Source organism: Paramisgurnus dabryanus, chromosome 22, assembly GCF_030506205.2.
Source record: "Paramisgurnus dabryanus chromosome 22, PD_genome_1.1, whole genome shotgun sequence".
Classification (NCBI taxonomy): Eukaryota; Metazoa; Chordata; class Actinopteri; order Cypriniformes; family Cobitidae; genus Paramisgurnus; species Paramisgurnus dabryanus.
Genome location: NC_133358.1, coordinates 19,372,873 through 19,390,620, shown reverse-complemented (window position 1 = coordinate 19,390,620; position 17,748 = coordinate 19,372,873). Strand labels below are relative to the sequence as shown.

General features: G+C 38.8%; 1 protein-coding gene across 3 annotated transcripts in view; it reads right to left on the bottom strand.

Moving 5' to 3' along the window:
• The window catches only part of prex2 (phosphatidylinositol-3,4,5-trisphosphate-dependent Rac exchange factor 2), a 169,340-nt gene that overhangs the window by 67,020 nt on the left and 84,572 nt on the right, over positions 1-17,748 (bottom strand). For all 3 annotated transcript variants that reach the window (XM_065258097.2, XM_073813102.1, XM_065258098.2), the window contains 8 exons: positions 14,161-14,309; positions 13,911-13,996; positions 11,093-11,229; positions 8,486-8,603; positions 7,938-8,122; positions 5,066-5,227; positions 3,795-4,014; positions 2,623-2,827 (listed from right to left, as the gene is read on the bottom strand). In XM_065258097.2, the coding sequence (XP_065114169.1) occupies positions 2,623-2,827; positions 3,795-4,014; positions 5,066-5,227; positions 7,938-8,122; positions 8,486-8,603; positions 11,093-11,229; positions 13,911-13,996; positions 14,161-14,309 (1,262 nt within the window). The remainder of the gene's footprint in view (positions 1-2,622; positions 2,828-3,794; positions 4,015-5,065; positions 5,228-7,937; positions 8,123-8,485; positions 8,604-11,092; positions 11,230-13,910; positions 13,997-14,160; positions 14,310-17,748) is intronic.

Sequence of the window (17,748 nt, the reverse complement as noted above, 5' to 3'; positions counted from 1 at the left end):
CCGTCTTTCTTCTGTTGCTTCATTATCTATAATGAGCCACGCCCCGCTCCATTGAAGAAAAGAGCAGAGATCATCCATATTCATTAGTCAACCCCACAGTCAATGGACATTCCATTCCGTCTCTGCAGCCAGCCATTCACTGCTGTGTTGAGTTTTAATCCGAGTGCTGGAAACATGACATCTACTTGTTTACTCGTGACTGTAACTAAAGTTATCTCCAGACGCGTGTGTGACTCGATCGACGTCCAAACGCACACACAAACACACAATGCCTCATATTTGAAGCGCTTTGTGGTATCATTATAAAAGATGCGATTGCACACCTCACATGTTTACTCGCGCCTAAATCTCCAGACAGACGCGAGTGTGTGTGCTTCGTCAGTGTGACGGGATCCATGTCCAACATATAAATCCTTATTTACTTGCGGATGTGTGTCAGTTTCTCCAGACGCGAGTGTTTTCTTTGTCTTCCGTCAAACAGCTGAGGCGACGGGAACGCACATACACAAACACGCGAGTCAGGAAACTCGACGCGCTTTTTGGTATTCTTATAAAATACGCGATTGCAAACAGTACAATCCTTATTTATTTGCGTCATATCTCCGCACAGCAAGTTTATTAAACACAGGATCACTCGCATGTGCACACATTCACTGCTTTCATGATCAACACGTGAGGTAATGGCGGTGGCTGTAAACAAACATTGATAAGTTTATCACGCGTGTCCCTGGTTGTGTTTCTACTATAATGATTACAAAAACACAAATAGGAGTCCAGACAACGATAGGCAGTTGTTCTTTTGAGCTTTTTACTGCACAAAAGTAAACCTCTCGCTGGCCAACCAAACACTAACCCTGTGTTGAAGTGTGTTCATTTTACGATGGCCAAACAGTATCTTTACCAGGATTAGGCTACCATGGATTTTAAAAGGTAACTTATACTTGTGAAATGAATAGAAAATATTTCAATAGAAATATATATATATATATATATATATATATATATATATATATATATATATATATATATATATATATATATATATATATAATGTGTGTGTGTATTTACATTATATTGAAAAGTAAACCTTATCATGGTTTTACTACAGAGGTAGTTACATTCCTGTTGAACATCCCCACAAGGCTCATTATTCAATTCTTTTGTCTCTCAGCTGTCAATCACTGATTATTCAGGAGCTTTCCCGCCTCCACGCATACGGCCTCTCTCAAGCAAAAGTGTCTTAGAAATTGTAAATCAATATCTTGCTTTATGTGATTGAGTAGGCCATATGATTTTCACATCATTTTGAAGAAAAAACTCTAGACTACTAGATCCAGTTTGGAAAGTCTTGGGAAACATGTTAAGAATGAGTTTTGTGGAGTTATATCAGTGACTTAAAAATTTTGCTTTTTCAAAAACCACGCATAAACATTTTTCTCTCAAAAATACAAACATGTACATACATGTTGATTATATGATATTGTAGCCCAGTTTGTGATGAACACAGTGTTATGAGACTTTTGCCATTAATATGTTTTTAAGCAACTGAAAAAAGCACAAATGTCAGTGCATGTCAAAACTTCCCCAGGGCCCTAAAAACCCCTTAGACCCCAGAGGGTTAAACGAATTGTCACGTCTTAGGACATTTACGCAAATTCTGACGTGATTCGATTTTACTTTTGATAAATGTCTCGCTGCCAAGAGAGAATTGTAGCCTTTATAAATAAATATGTGCCACTAACCTTTAAATGTTTAATTCATCAACAAGCCAAAACTAATATAGGAACAATGTTGACCTGAGAAAAAGCATTAAATGCATTAAAAACTGAGAAAAACACTTGCAACTGTTTAAAGGGCTTAATCCAGTGATTCTCAAAATTTTTCAGAGTGCGGCCCCCCTTGTGTATGGTGGCCCCCACTTGTGCCCTGTGTGGCCCCCCAAAGCAAATTTATGACATAAAACATGCTAAAACATAAGATTTTAATTAAACAAAACGTTTATAATATACAAGGTAAAGCTGTTGGTTAGTAGCCTTATTTTTCTACGGTTTAATTACACACAATTCATTATATTTGGTTTGGTATCAAAGTCTGAGGCCACATTGAAGCTTGGAAATGAAACAATTTCTAGGATCTTTTGGAAAGTTTTGTATATATTTTTACTTTAGCGACCATTTCTCAGACAAGGCTTGGCTTAAGCCTAGTCCCAGACTAAAATGCATGTTTAAGATGTCTTAACTGAAACCAGCTTGTACTGACATTTCTTAAAATATTCTGTGCCATTTTTTGTCTCAAGAAATGTTTTTGTCAAATGTGTTAATGTTTGTAAAACTACTTATAGTCCTAATTGTATCTAAACCCTGCCTGGGAAACTGCTCCTGTAAGATGAAACTAATTAAATCCAAAGCAAATCTGTGACACTGACCATGTCAAATTTCAGAAAAGATCAGAAAAGATTATTTGCAAAAGTTTTGCACAAACCACGATGTCCATGCCAGTTTGACCACTCTTGTCACTGAAGCAAAATGGGATAAATACTAAGATAATTTCATGCAATCTTTACTTAGATTACTATGCTAAAATTAGCAATGCAATTTTTTCTTATTGGTGGTTCAGACTCACTCGTGAATCTGTGTGGCGTAGCACTCCATCTCTTTGACGACAGTGGTAAGTTTGTTGAGAAGTTTGTGGTAGGTGTCCATGGTGAGCAGGTCATCCTCCCGTAGCAGAAAACGTAGGCCGTGACCTTCTGCCTGTGTTCTGTGTCCTGATGGAGCGGCCATGCTGGTGATGCTATGCTGAACGTAAACCATTGGGTTTAGCTTGCCTGATCGCGCCAACCAGCAGGGTTCCAGAAAGATACATTAAATATGAGTTTTAATATACAGTATAAAATACATAATGATTTAAAGGATTAGTCCATTTTCTTAAAAAAAAATCCAGATAATTTACTCACCACCATGTCATCCAAAAAGTTAATGTCTCTATTTGTTCAGTCGAGAAGAAACTATGTTTTTTGTGGAAAACAATCCAGGATTTTTCTAAGTTTAATGGACTTTAATGGAGCCCAACACTTAACAGTTTTAATGCAGTTTAAAATTGCAGTTTCAAAAACGATCTCAAAATGAGACATAGATAAGGGTCTTATCTAGAAAAATATACACTTTTAAAACACAACTTCTTGTCTTGCGTAATACGTCATCACGTCAAGAGGTCACGGATGACGTATCGAAACTACGCCCCAGTGTTTACAAGTGTGGAGAAAGTGGACCGTTCCTACGTTGTTGTATGCGGAATGATACTAATTAATGTCTTTGTGTCAGTTTATTGTTGAAAATGGTCCGCAAATGTGCGTTTCCTGTAACACGTGACCTTTCCACCTCATTACGCAATTACGTGAGGTCGCGCTAGCACGTCACAGGACCCGAGGAAGAAGAGAAGTTGTGGTTTAAAAGGGAACATTTTTTATTCTTGCCAAAAATGACAATCGTTTCGCTAGATAAGACCCTTATGCCTCGTTTGAGATCGTTTAGAGTTCTTTGAAACTGCAATTTTAAACTGCATTAAAACTGTTAAGTATTGGGGTCCATTAAAGTCCATTAAAATGAGAAAAATCCTTGAATGTTTTACTCAAAAAACACAATTTCTTCTCAACTGAACAAAGAAAGACATCAACATTTTGGATGACATGGTGCGGAGTAAATTATCTGGATTTTTTAAAGAAAATGGACTAATCCTTTAATGTCTGAATGTGTTGGATGCTGTATCAATGAGAAGCACTTAAACCGCCTCACCTTGTTCTGTATTACGACCTCCTTTTTCCAGAGTGTTTTTCCTGTTGCCCAACTGGACTCCTAAGGCACTTCCTAAAGAAGTGGTGGTCTTGGGATAAGACACCTCCATTACATTGATGTGGCAGTTGGTGGGGCAGAAATCACTGCTGTGCAGAGGAGATACCTTGGTCTTTGCTTGCTTGAACGTGGGCCAGGCCCTGTTCTTTAAAACGCGCGAAAACTAAGAGCAGAGGGGGGGGATAAGTGAGTCAGAACATAGTCACAAATACATTATTTTCATTTTTAAAACATTACAGGCACTAAGACAAATGGAGATTGTCTTGTAACAAATTCAATTGCAAACTTTTTGAAAGAGGCTCCAGCTGAGATTCAGCAGACCAGAACAAAATCAGCATTACTGAGCCCTTTTGGGTCATCAAATGCCCTTTTCGGTATAGCTGGAAAAGCTATCCTATTTTGAAAACAGTTAACTAGCTGGCAGGCAACCAAAAATTAGAAGCATCAGTAAGAGACTAACAAGACCACAAGGTTCCCCTTGAGAACAGCAGCGGTGTTGTGCATGCATTTATTTTAAACCTCGCTCTTGTCCAACAACCTCATTATGACCCAGTCTTTCTGAGTAAGACTGCGGCCCGGGCAACACTGGAAACAGCGGACATGCAGTATCCTCTGGGACTGGAGTCCCACATTCCTGGCCAGGCTTCACAAACCGAGAGCTTCAACGTCCGGGGCCCGGACCCTGCCAGACCCCACTGAGAATGTTGCAGCAGGGAAATTACGCAATGGAACGGGATGTACGAAGCTATTTATAGCCAGCGAAGCAACAGCTAATTAATCCAATGCTTTGAGTGGGATGTTGATTCAGGAGAAAATACAAAGGGAACGTCATAAGCTCTCAGACATATTTTTCCTTTCTTGCTCCAAATAAAAGCAGCTGATGGAAAATAAAAACGACATTTCGCACAAGCCTGTTTCCCTTGGTACTGGTGGACTTGCATATTTCATCAATCAAGGCCAGCTGGTGTTAAAAACGACAGGGCGGCAGTGTTTCCTTTTCTGTAACCCAAATAAAAGTGCTACAAAGCTTTCTTAGCCGCGGCCATCCAAAGGCCAAGCAAAGAAATTGAACTATTTCACATAAAGAATAAGATCCAATACAGCTGGTCACCAACCAATGTTGCATTATGGATGGTGGTCACCATAGAGTGTGCTGACTTTCTTTGCACAACTTATTTTTCTCTCCATAAGAGGCATTTTGTATGTTGGTTCACCTTTCTGTAATTGGTGATTCGGCGGTTGATATGATCCAGTCTCTCTCCACACATAACGCTGAATCTGATCTGCAGGTCCTCAGGGATGAGATCTGTGCTGGTGCTTATTCGGCTACAGGTCTGTACCAACTGCTCATCATTTTTGGCCAGGGCTTCCAAAATCTGACGGCACACACAAAGAGAGATATGAAGAGCTCAGACACGAAAGCCATAAAACGCCACCTTTGTTAAAAATGAGATAATGATATTAATCGAACGCTCTCGGCACGTATTATACAGGCATCAAATACTTTCGCTTCAAATTTGCTTAATCCCAGACTCAGGCCATTTAGAAATACCAGTTAGTTGGCAGAATTCATTAAACGCTACATAGATGTTACTCAGAAAGGTAAAGAATGACTGGTGACTTTTTTTAGAAGTTGACATTGCCTCTAAGCTTGCATGCACTTAGAGGGTTTTGCAGCGAAATACATTCAAATTTGTTAAATACCAATAAAATGACTAATGTGACATTTGTGAAAATAATGCATTTGATAATTTATCCAATGCCATTGAAGTAAAAGTACTGAACCTAAATATAAGAGCATGATAAAACATGCATGATCGCACGCATCTAAAAGGTTCTCCATCTAACCTCTTCACATAAAGCATGAGATCTGGCAAAGCACATTAACATGTGTGCTTGATTCACATTAACAGAAGAATGACAGAACATCCATCTGGTGTAACATTGGTAATATGAGCAAAACTATAGCATAAATCAAGCAGATTGAAATCTTTGTAAATTATCCAAAACAGACATGCTGAACTTTGTTGTTCACTTATGGCTATTTAAACCTAATTTTCTTAAAGGGACACTTCATCCAAAAATGAAAATTCGGACCTAATTGTTAATTATGCTTTTTTTGCTTTTTTATTTATCTTTATTGTATAAAAATACATGTTGTGAAGATTTCCTTGAGCTTCTTGGAAAACAGGAAGTTGTGCAGGTTTAAAGGTGCACCGTGTAGCTTTCAGAAGAATCACATAAATGCAATATAATCACATAACTACTATTATCGGTGGTGTCTAAAAACCTTACATCATGAACTGTATTGTTTTTACCTTAGAATAAGGCGTTTTTATCTACATACACACCGGGTCCCCTTACATGGAGGTCGCCCATTTCGCGCCATCAATTTTTTCACAGTAGCCCTAAACTGACAAACTGTAACATTACATTCACACAGAGCGTAGGCGTTAACGCTTCTCATTTACTTTTAATGGAGCTGTAAAACCCAGCCTGTAAGGAGAAAAAAGTGGATCGGCGACTACGTTTCCCTCTAGTGGGTGCAGTTCTACTAAAAGTAATACTATGAAAAGTTGCCTGTTTCCACTTTTGTGTATTTAAACACTCGTTTTTTGGGGTCGACGGCTTATAAAAACTTATTTCTGTTTTTTTTGCCTTGTTAGCAGTACATCCTGTCACATAGCAGCTTTTAGGTATTATTCTGTTTTTTGTTATAAGCCAGAAATGACAAGGAGGCAGCCTCTCGCAATACAAAGTCAATGGAGACGGATGGATTGTTTTTCCCCGGTGGGCGTGGTTTTCAGGTTATAAGGCGCTGCGCTCTGTCTCTCACCACGCGTATCGAAAGGGAGGGGTGAGCTGTGGACTGAAAAGCCGGTTGCAATTCACAGTCTCACCACTAGATCTACACACAGGCAAAAAATCTACACACTGGTCCTTTAAATAATGACTGAATTTTTATTTTTGGCTGTACTATTCCTGTATTACATACCTTACACTAAATCAGCTTAAATGCCCTTAGACGCACTATAAGAGTGTATCAAATCGATTATAACTCTAAAAAGACTACAGCATCTACTTTACAATACAGCAGGTCAGTAAAGGCACACCTTAAGTACATTCCTAATCAGTGAACATGCACGCATGATGATTGAAGTATTTTCTCATAACGTCCTGTGAGACCAGAAATTTAAGAGCACGCTGTGACCATTACAATTCCACGTAATGTGTCTAACAGCACCGCGATATTTTAAAATTGATCTAAAGAGAGTTCTCTCAAAGGGAAGTGCAACCTACCCGGGCAGATGTCTGTAATAAAGCAGAAATTGCTGGCAGTTAAGGGAATTAAACACAAAAGAGTCTCTTAATACGTAAAACATGTTATATATATTACAGCTACATTAGAGAGCACTGCTGTAATGTCACCGTCAAGCTGCGATCCCGTTTGTGCTTGTCAGCACCACGCTGAATGGTTTTCCTGACAGCTGTTGGTTCATTAATGTAGACTGTAAATCATACAGAACCATTTTTTGGGGGGAGAAATATGACTCGTCTCCTTTGTAAACAACGTGATGCTTATGATTCAAAGTGGCAGGGATCAAACATGAGACGATGGTGCAACATAATCCAGCAAATGTTAATCATTAACATTAGAATTCATATAATGGTATTCTCTTTCGTTTGCTGTTTTTGGCTTGCAAAAACACGGATAAATGGGTGCACAAATTTGTTACAAAACTACAAACTGTACTGTAATGTAACTAGACAGAAAAAGCAGAAGCACTGATACATAACAGTATTAAAGTTGCATGCTTATTTTTGTAAGAAACTCTCTTCTCTGTTTGTTTCCACACTGCACTGTGATTTAAAGTGTGCATCCTTTTATTCCACATAAGGGAGCTTTAAAGACGTCTTTTATTTGTCACCCACATTTTGGATTAATACACTACTCTGTCAGCTTTTATCAGCGGTTGTGTGTGATCTCTCGTCTCTTCTTCTTTTGTAAGAATTGAATAACAGATCTTCTATAGCGGAGACAATGTTTGGTGTATCTGTCAGAGGTACGAGTCATGTGAACCTAACCTTGGCCGTGAGGCTGAAAAAGCCTTTGGGTTCCACCATTTTCTCCAGTACGTGACACTTCATCCCAGCTGTGCTGTCGTATTCGTACATGACACCGTACTCCAGATACACATTATCCACCGTCAGGCTAACGTGGTCCTTTTTCCCGTCTATTATGGCGATGGTGTTGAATTTATCCATGACCTCTGTAGAAAACACACACCACATGCATTGAGTTTCAGTCTTTCATTCTGAGCGAAATTCATAAACATTTTGTTTCGTGCCTGTCTGAAATATGATTGTTGCCATATCAGTAATTTCCTAAAAAGTATAAAAACCTGACATTGCTTTTTACCAAACCACACAAATCCCCCCAACTGAGCTAATCATGTAAAAATTCCCATTAGTCATTTTTTGTGATTTACGGTTTTCTACATAAACTCTTTCTGTAAAAAATAACCATGATATCTTGACTGAGTAAGGTCAAGTGTGTGTGTGTGTGTGTGTGTGTGTGTGTGTGTGTGTGTGTGTGTGTGTGTGTGTGTGTGTGTGTGTGTGTGTAACAGCACCTTCTACTTTACACTCGAACACATCTCCGTTCTCCCCTGCGGTGGGCTTCTGATTGGTCCTCTGGTGGTCTTCCTGCGCACTTTCACTGTTGTTGTAAACCCATTTAATGGAGTCTTGCTGAAATAAGGAGCAGTGAAACCTTTTCAGACTTGTTTATAACATTGGTCTTGATTTATATGTGGATGGCATACTTCCACAGGACACTCCTTACGTTTTCATTTAAGATCTATTTAAAAATACCGTTTACTTTTAAGCAAATTGAGACCTTATGAGACCTTATGAGAGTCTCAAATGTGTCTCCTGTATCCTGTAGTGAATAAATGTTGTGTCCAAATTTGTCAAGTTTACAATCAAGCTTGAGAGTTTTGATATCAAATATGACCATTTGTGACTCAGTCTGTGAAAACCCAGCTAAAGTCATGTTTTGTGATATACCATTTCTACATAACCTCATTCTACATAATGTGAAAATATAACCGCGATATCTTTAATATTGCCTGAGTAAGGTCATGTCAAAGACTTAAATCAATGATATCCAATTTGGTGGTTTTAATCTAATTTTTTAATTATGAGACGTTAGCCTGAATTTTACAGGCAGGGTCACATATTATCTAAAACAGTGGTCTCCAACATAGTGCCCGCGGGCACCAGGTTGCCCGCTCAGAGTCTGTGAGTTGCCCACCAAAGCACATTCTATTAATAGCCTCAATTTTAATATTTATTTATTACATATTTTATATTAGCTTGGCTTCTTTTATGTATGTTAAAGGATAATTTCGGTATTTAACACTTTGAGTCTCATTTCTGGTTTGTTTTGGATGAATTACAGTGATGAACACTGAAATTTTGACAATGGGTCGTGTCTTGACTTTTTGACTCGTTTAGAAGCGTCTCTTGACTGTTTCAGAATGGAAGTCAATGGGCCATGCACAAACATGTCATTAAAACAACACTTAATGTTCATTTTCAAAACTGTGCTACTCACCGAGTGGTTCGTGGTGTTCGTTGATGATTAAAAACAAGTAGTGTAGCGAAATACAGTTTCTGTAGTGTTTTATTTGGCATTTTGTAAAATTCCATTGACTTCTCTTGGAAGACTCATTGCTCGCTGATATATCACTCCGCCGCTGGAAACGGAAAAGGGGTCTGTTTACATGTGGTTGTAGTTTTTTCGCTCAGTTTCTCTCAGAATAAATTTTTCCCATATTTGATGGCTCAGTGCCAGCCTTAGGTTTGAAGTTGAGCTCGATTGTGACTGTCTATACGATAGACACCGAGTTCCTTTCAGCGTCCTTGTACGGTAAAGTGGTTGTCGCCATCAAGTGGTCGGGAGTGTGCTAACGCTTCAGACTCAAATATAGAGCGGAAGTATATACGCAGTTGTGAGGCATCTAAAAAAATAGTTCCAATATAGCAAATAACAGGGATTGAAAATATACATTGCGCCGATATATTTGTTTTTAATCATCAACGAACACCACGAACCACTCGGTAAGTAGCACAGTTTTGAAAATGAACGTTAAGTGTTGTTTTAATGACATGTTTGTGCATGGCCCATTGACTTCCATTCTGAAGCAGTCAAGAGACGCTTCTAAACGAGTCAAAAAGTCAAGACACGACCCATTGTCAAAATTTCAGTGTCCATCACTGTAGTTCATCCAAAACAAACCAGAAATGAGACTCAAAGTGTTAAATACCGGAATTATCCTTTAACATTTTTAACGGTGATAAAACAAGTAAAATAAAATAAAATAAAATAATCAAGTAAAACAGTTTTGAGTACACAATATCAAAAAAGTAGCCCTCCACATTGTTTTATCCATTATTGTAGCCCTTGCTTACAAAAAGGTTGGAGACCCTTGATCTAGACTATGCTATACATATTAATCTTACATCTTACTGTATGTGACCAATCACAATTGTGTTCATTTTTTTCCTCCAAGTAATTTTAGAAGAAACATCCGAGTTAAGTTTAATAGTATAATGAAAATATGAGAACTCCATTAAGTCTCCTGTGCTATGAAATGGTAATAAAATTTAATTTTGGGCTGTAGCGATAGTTGAAGTGGATTTAAGTTTTTACAAGCACTGCATGCTCTAATTACAGCATTTGCCTGAGGTTACTAAGAAGCATTTAGTGGGGGGCTAAATGACAAAGATGATGCTTTTTGCAGACCTCCACAACCCTTTCCCTACCTCTGAGCCCGACTCCCCAGCTTACCCCCTTGCTGTTTCGCCAACTTGGGCTTTCCTGCTAGACTTATTTGGATGGTAGGCCACAAATCCCCGCTCTTCTTTTCCAAACCCGAGTGCAGCCAACCACACTGCACCCTACCACCCTGTGCCAAGCCTGGCTCAATCCTCTGCCCTTTATTAGACTCCAACACAACCCTTCCAGGTCCCATTTCTTAACCCATAACCCTCGCACCCCCAACCGGCGTTCTGGCCCTCTTCCCTGCCCGGTTCTGCCAAAAAGAGCAATAACGACTATTATTGCTGGGTAATGACCCAGACCAGATCACAAAGGGTTCTCTTATGTGCTTTGTAGATAGAGATTTAGTGTTTAGAGAGGTCGTGAACAGTGGAGGGGACTGGGGGAAGCTTACCTGCGTGGGCCGTCGATACTTTCTGCAGGCCGTAACATGGGCGATGACACTCGCGTGGCTCTCTTTGCTCACATTGATCCCGTTCACTTTAATGATGCACTGACCTGGGTGAAGGCCGGCGACAGCTGCAACAGTGCCTACCAGGAGAGAAGAAGAGATGTAAGAATGACAAAATAGGACTACAAAAACTACATTTATATCCAAAACAACTTACAGTGCATTATGTGTAGTTCCTGGGGTTCGAACCTATAACCTTTGCACTGGTAATGCAATGATAATACAATGACCTTGATAAGCAGCTGTCAATGTATTCGGTAAGAAGTGAAGCTAAGCTTTTATTAGTGTGTACACAATGTGGTGGCAAAAATGAGAAGAGACGGAAAAAGAGAGAGAGAGAGAGAGATGTCTTGTTGTGGCTCAATCTAAACAAATTTGATAAACAAACAAGCATTTATATACAAGCAGACCTATAGATATCCTCAGTAAATGCACAAGCAAAGCATGAAAAATTACTCACATATTCTCTGTGGTTGAAAAATTCATGACCGCATGCCAGTTTGCAAAGCAAATCACACACAAACAGTTTAACCCCAAATTTAGGGCCTCTCTAACATAGACGGACCCTTCGGCTAAGGCTCCAATCTGCGCATTGCAGCAGGTAATAGACTGTAAACTGATACAAATGTGTTTTCATTTTCTTTTCAGAAATCAAAACACACAACACAAGGATTCAAAGCTGTTTGGTTGTAAATGATCTGTGGTTCCTATAAAAGCTGTCTGCCAATGAGACATTTGAAGTTTCAGAATTAATCGCTGAAAATGCATTCCAGACTAAATCTGATCTATCTGGTTTGTTTGCATAATCTCTTAAACAAATACAGGGACTAATACCGAATATCGCTCTGCATTAGAAGTATTCGCTTGTGAAAGGTTCCTACAGTATGTTTTCTTAATCGCGTTTCATGGTTACTCTGTATTTTTTTTTCAGCCAGAATGTGATTTTTAAGAACAAGCAAGCACAGCCCACTTATTATAACAGCCCACTAAGCAGAGAAAAAACACTTGAATAAGATGTTGACCTTCTAAACGTGGGCACGGACGCCACTACCCTGCATAACAAACCAGCATATACAGTATGCTGATTTATGCTTGGTTAGGTCACTAGCAAAACCTAGCTGGTGAAGCAGGTCAACATGCAAGCATAGCCTTTCTTTGTAATCATGCATGTTAAGTTAAAGGATTAGTCAATTTTCTTAAAAAAAAAAAAAAAATTCAGATAATTTTACTCACCACCATGTCATCAAAAATGTTGATGTCTTTCTATGTTCAGTCGAGAAGAAATTATGTTTTTGAGGAAAACATTACAGGTTTTGTATCATTTTTATGGACTTTAATGGGCCCCAACACTTATTCTAGGTTTATAGTTTTAATGCAGTTTAAAATTGCAGTTAAACGATCCCAAACGAGGCATAAGGGTCTTATCTAGCAAAACAATTGTCATTTTTGCCAAGAAAAATAAAAAATATGCACTTTTAAACCAAAACTTCGCGTCTTCCTCCGGTCCTGTGATGTGCCAGCGCGACCTCGCGTAATTGCGTCATCACGTCAAGAGGTCACGGATGACGTATTTTAAACTACGCCCCAGAAAGAGGACCGTTCCGACGTTGTTGTATGTAGAATGATACTAATTAATGTCTAAAGTTTATTGTTTAATTGTAATTGTTGTTTAATTGTATTATGTAACACGTGACCTTTCCACTGCATTACGCAATTACGTGAGGTCGCGCTGGCGCGTCACAGGACCGGAGGAAGACGAGAAGTTTTGGTTTAAAAGTGCATATTTTTTATTTTTCTTGGCAAAAATGACAATATTTTCGCTAGATAAGACCCTTATGCCTCGTTTGAGATCGTTTAGAGTTCTTTGAAACTGTTATTTTAAACTGCATTAAAACGGTTAAGTGTTGGGGCCCATTAAAGTCCATTAAAATGAGAAAAATCCTGGAATGTTTCCTCAAAAAACATAATTTCTTCTACACTGAACAAAGACGGACATCAACATTTTGGATGACATGGTGGTGAGTAAATTATCTGGATTTTTTAAGCAAATGGACTAATCCTTTGAAGGCGGGGTGCATGATCTCTGAAAGCCAATGGTGATATTTGAAATCACCTAAACAAACACGCCCCTACCCCAATAGAATCTGGACATTCTTTTTATAACTCTGCCCCACACATACGCAACCCAGGCACCGATGTCGGTTAGAAGTAGACATGCCCCTTACTGCTGATTGGCTACAAGTGTGTTTCCCTGTTCCAAAGTGTTTTCAAAAATCATGCACCCCGCCTTAAACCTGCTATAAGCAAATTCCACCAGAATTAGCCATTGAATTTAAACAGGTTCACAATACAAACATTAAATACAATTATTTTATCGCTATCTGTGTGTAAAGAGCATTTAATATTACAAATCTTGCAATATGAGGACGCCTCTATGACCTGCTCTCTGTGCTGCCGTCTAACTTTCATTTCTTTCTATCTTTCCTTCTCTTCAGGAGTGCCAGTGCACGCTGGATTGTTTGTCTTACTTCACACATCCCCGCCAAGTTTTGATGAGAGTGCTGCTCGGACACAGCAGGAAGTGCGAGCCTGTCTAGCTGTATACAGTGTGTGTGATGAACGTCTAAGTCTGGCTTCAGTCCAGCCAAATACCTACAGCTCCTGCTGTGGTTCAAAAACGCAGTACAAGGCCACGAGGAAGAAACTTCCTATAGCTCGGCCCATTTTTTTTCGCTTTCGTTTGTCTTTCCAAAGATCTTACCTCTGCCAACCGCATGCACCACAGATGGTCCAAACCCCCGTATCTGAAAACCCAACCCGTCCACGGAGTCGAGAATCTTGACGGTCCTGCAGAGTAGATACATACACAGACGTCAATTTGGTCTAGATCCTTCTAGTGCTGTTTTCTAGACTGCTATTCATCAATAAAAAGATGTTTATTTGAGTCCTATATTTAACTGATATCAGGCTATATAGCAAACAGGTGGTATGAAGACTTTTGGACCGCTTACTCTCTGGGTTTGGTGCTGACCAGTACTCTGAGAGGACCCTTGTTGTGAAAGCACTGCTTTAGGAAGCTCTCCACCTCCTGGAAGGGTCTTAAGAAGACCAGGTCACCATTAATGGCAAAGATCTTCCTTCCAACTTCAAGACCAGCCATCTGCATTAGAACCACACAAGAATATCAGATAAGCTTTTAATGTAAATATCAACCTACTGTAATTGGACAGAATGTAGCCCAAAACATATTTGTTCATTGCATTCAATAACCTTAGACTTTGGCCCAAAAACAAGATATGATTAAGGTGTGAAAACCCTTATGTCAATGTATTACATCTCAAAATGCTGCCTCTGTAGGCACCTGACTAGGTTTTGAAAAACAGTCATTGATACAATAAAAAATTATATAGTATATTATGTTAAATAATGAACCACACATGTGTTTGTAGTAGTTTGTAGCATTGATGGATGAATGTATAGACTGCAAATACTAGATAAATGAGACAAGAATAGATACGTGTAGTGGCCGATCCTTTCATTCATATGTGCAGCAACTCAAGTGCATGTAATTCATTCACTTTGGCTTTCATTGAATGGATTGGACACGTCTCTTGACTGCTATAAATAAAACCATTCTTCTTTTTATAATATAAGCACAGTCCAGTTTCCGGTACATTTATTTCCTCTTCAGATTTATTATTAAAAGTACAGAGCTTTCTCACTTTCATTTGCTTTCTTCATTTCATTCACATTTAAATTCTATTTTTAAATGCTCTCTCGTTTTCATTTACAGTCATGAGAGTCTCTTTTTACAAGGCTGCCCTTCATCTGTAAGCACACAGCTGGATTTTATTGCCTCTGAGTTTTTTTAAAAGGCTGTTCCACATGTAATCCCACATGATGCACGTCCTGTGATGCACCAGGTCACTTTAGGCCCGGCTGACATTACTTCCATGTCAGTTTTACTGAACACATTTACTGGGGTTTAATCTAACAGATTAATTAGCATAGTAAAGCATAAAAAGTGAACCCTCTGTGTGATTAGCCAGAAGGAACTCAACACAAACAACAAAAAAATGCCAGTTGCCAGCGAATTCAAACTAAAAGCAGGGGCGCGGGAAGATGTTTTAGGTCGAAGGTGCTGTGTGTATGGCCGTAACCAGCTATGATGTCACAGAGGTCCGGATAGGAAAAGGGAATATAGTGAGGCTGGCAAAAGGTGGATTTGAACCAGGAATGTTGCATCAAAAGCCTAATCTACAAGTCGCTGTGTGTCGCTCGTCACTTTTCAATTGAGTGAACTCCACTGCTTCATTCTCATTGGTAGTCGCTCCTGAAACTCGCTCATAATTTGCATAAAGTTAACATTTCTCAACTTTGTCACGCGACTGGACACGCCCCATCCAGTCACCAACTGTCAATGTCGCTCGTGTCGCCGGAAGTCGCAAATCCAGGAGTGCCTCACTGCAGAACATGACATCCATTATGCATTACCATTTCCGCATTAAGTCGTAATTAAATTAAGTTATTCTTTTGACATAAAAACTAACTTTACTTATGACTACAATAAAAGTAGTGCCTTTAGGGTGAAATGTAAGTTTTTTGCTATAATGTTTTGGAGTAAAACATTTTTTGTAAGCCTACTACGAATAATCTTACCACATGCAGTTTAAGACCTATGAATGGATACAGTATAAATATTCATAATTATTAAAATATATAGGCTATGGCATGTTATTTAGAAATTAATAAATTGAATGTTTATCTTGTATGGACTCTGAACTTGCTTTAATGAGTCTTTGCTTACAGCCATTAGGAAACAGGTTTCCCTCGTAGATGGTTTACTTTTTTTTAAATTTGCTAATAAAAGATATCAAATAAATTTGTTTTTATATTTACTTGTATAGGAATAGCTGTGTAATAAGTGGGATAATGTACAAATAAATCCATTCAGTGATATCACACTGTCTGCAACGTGTCCTTACCTCCCCTTACACCTAACGGTGATACTTTCTAAATTATGAATCTTTCTCAACTATATTATTAATCAAACATACACTTAAATTGATAAGAGCAAACGTTGGCGACCACAGGTTGCAACTAATTGCAGGCTGCAACAACGCAAATATACTGGTTCATTTGACGGAACAACGTATATAAAGTGGGAGGAGTTGGATCTAAATCCAACCCCGCCCCCTGGATGTTGTGTTCTGCAGTGAGAACCATCTCCGCAAATCTTACATTAAAATCAATGAGATTGCGCCACTCTGCTACTGTTAGTCGCTGCTAGTCTGAATGCAGCTTTTGGCAGTACTGCCTACGCCAAGAAGATACTTGATGTAAACAGACACTATGAATGAATAAATATAAATGAAACAAAATTTGTGTTGCATTTACAATCCTGTGAAATTAGGGGGTGCTGCAGCACCCTTAGCACCCCATTTCCAGCGCCCTTGATTGAAAGTAATAACTATGGCTTGTATATCAGAGTTTAGGGATTTAATTACCTTCATTAATCTGAGCCAGAACATCTTGTGTTCTCATCGTATGATGAGAACACAGACAGATCGGCTTACCCATCAGTCTGTTAGCTGCCTTGACATGTCAAGATCACATATATCCCAGCACATAGAGCCTTTTTTACCAGAGTACCAACACATCTCGACTGTGTCTGTTCCTCGAACAAATAAATACAGAGCACCGTCTACCTCGTCTCGTACAAATCTTATTAACATAAAATTAGAACACAATACACTAAAAGATGAAACTCAAATGTTAAAATTCGGCCTTCTTAACATTAGATCGCTTACCAATAAAGAACCTATTATCAATGAAATAATTACTGACCAAAACTTAGATGCACTCTGTTTAACAGAGACCTGGCTTAAAGCAGACGATTACATCAGTTTAAACGAATCCACCCCACAAGACTATTATTATAAACACGTTCCTCGCCTAAAAGGGAGAGGGGGTGGTGTAGCTACAATATACAACAAAATGTTCAAAGTAAACCATAAATCAGAACTAAAATTTAATTCGTTTGAAATAATACTGTTAAACATGGAAATAACTGATCGTAACAACAAACAGCTTTCGTTCATTTTAGCTACCATATATAGGCCTCCGGGCCACCACACAGATTTTCTTAAAGAAATAGCAGACTTCCTATCTGAGCTTACAGTCACTGTAGACAAAGCTCTTATCGTTGGTGATTTTAACATCCATGTGGATAACTCAACAGATGCATTAGGACGTGCGTTTATGGATGTTCTAAATTCTCTCGGTATTAAACAAAACGTGTCTGGACCCACGCATACTCGTAAGCACACATTAGACTTAATTCTGTCACTCGGACTCAATATTAATGACATCGAAATATCACCCCAGAGCGATGCCGTTTCAGACCATTGCCTTGTGTCATACACAATACTTCTAGATAGGACCGCTCAGTCTACAACATGCTACAGATTAGCCAGAACAATAATTTCCACCACTAAAGATAGCTTTATTAGCACTCTTCCAGACCTGTCTCAAATGAAACATGTAGCAGATAACCGTGAAGATCTGGATATTATAATAGAAAACCTGAACAACGTTTG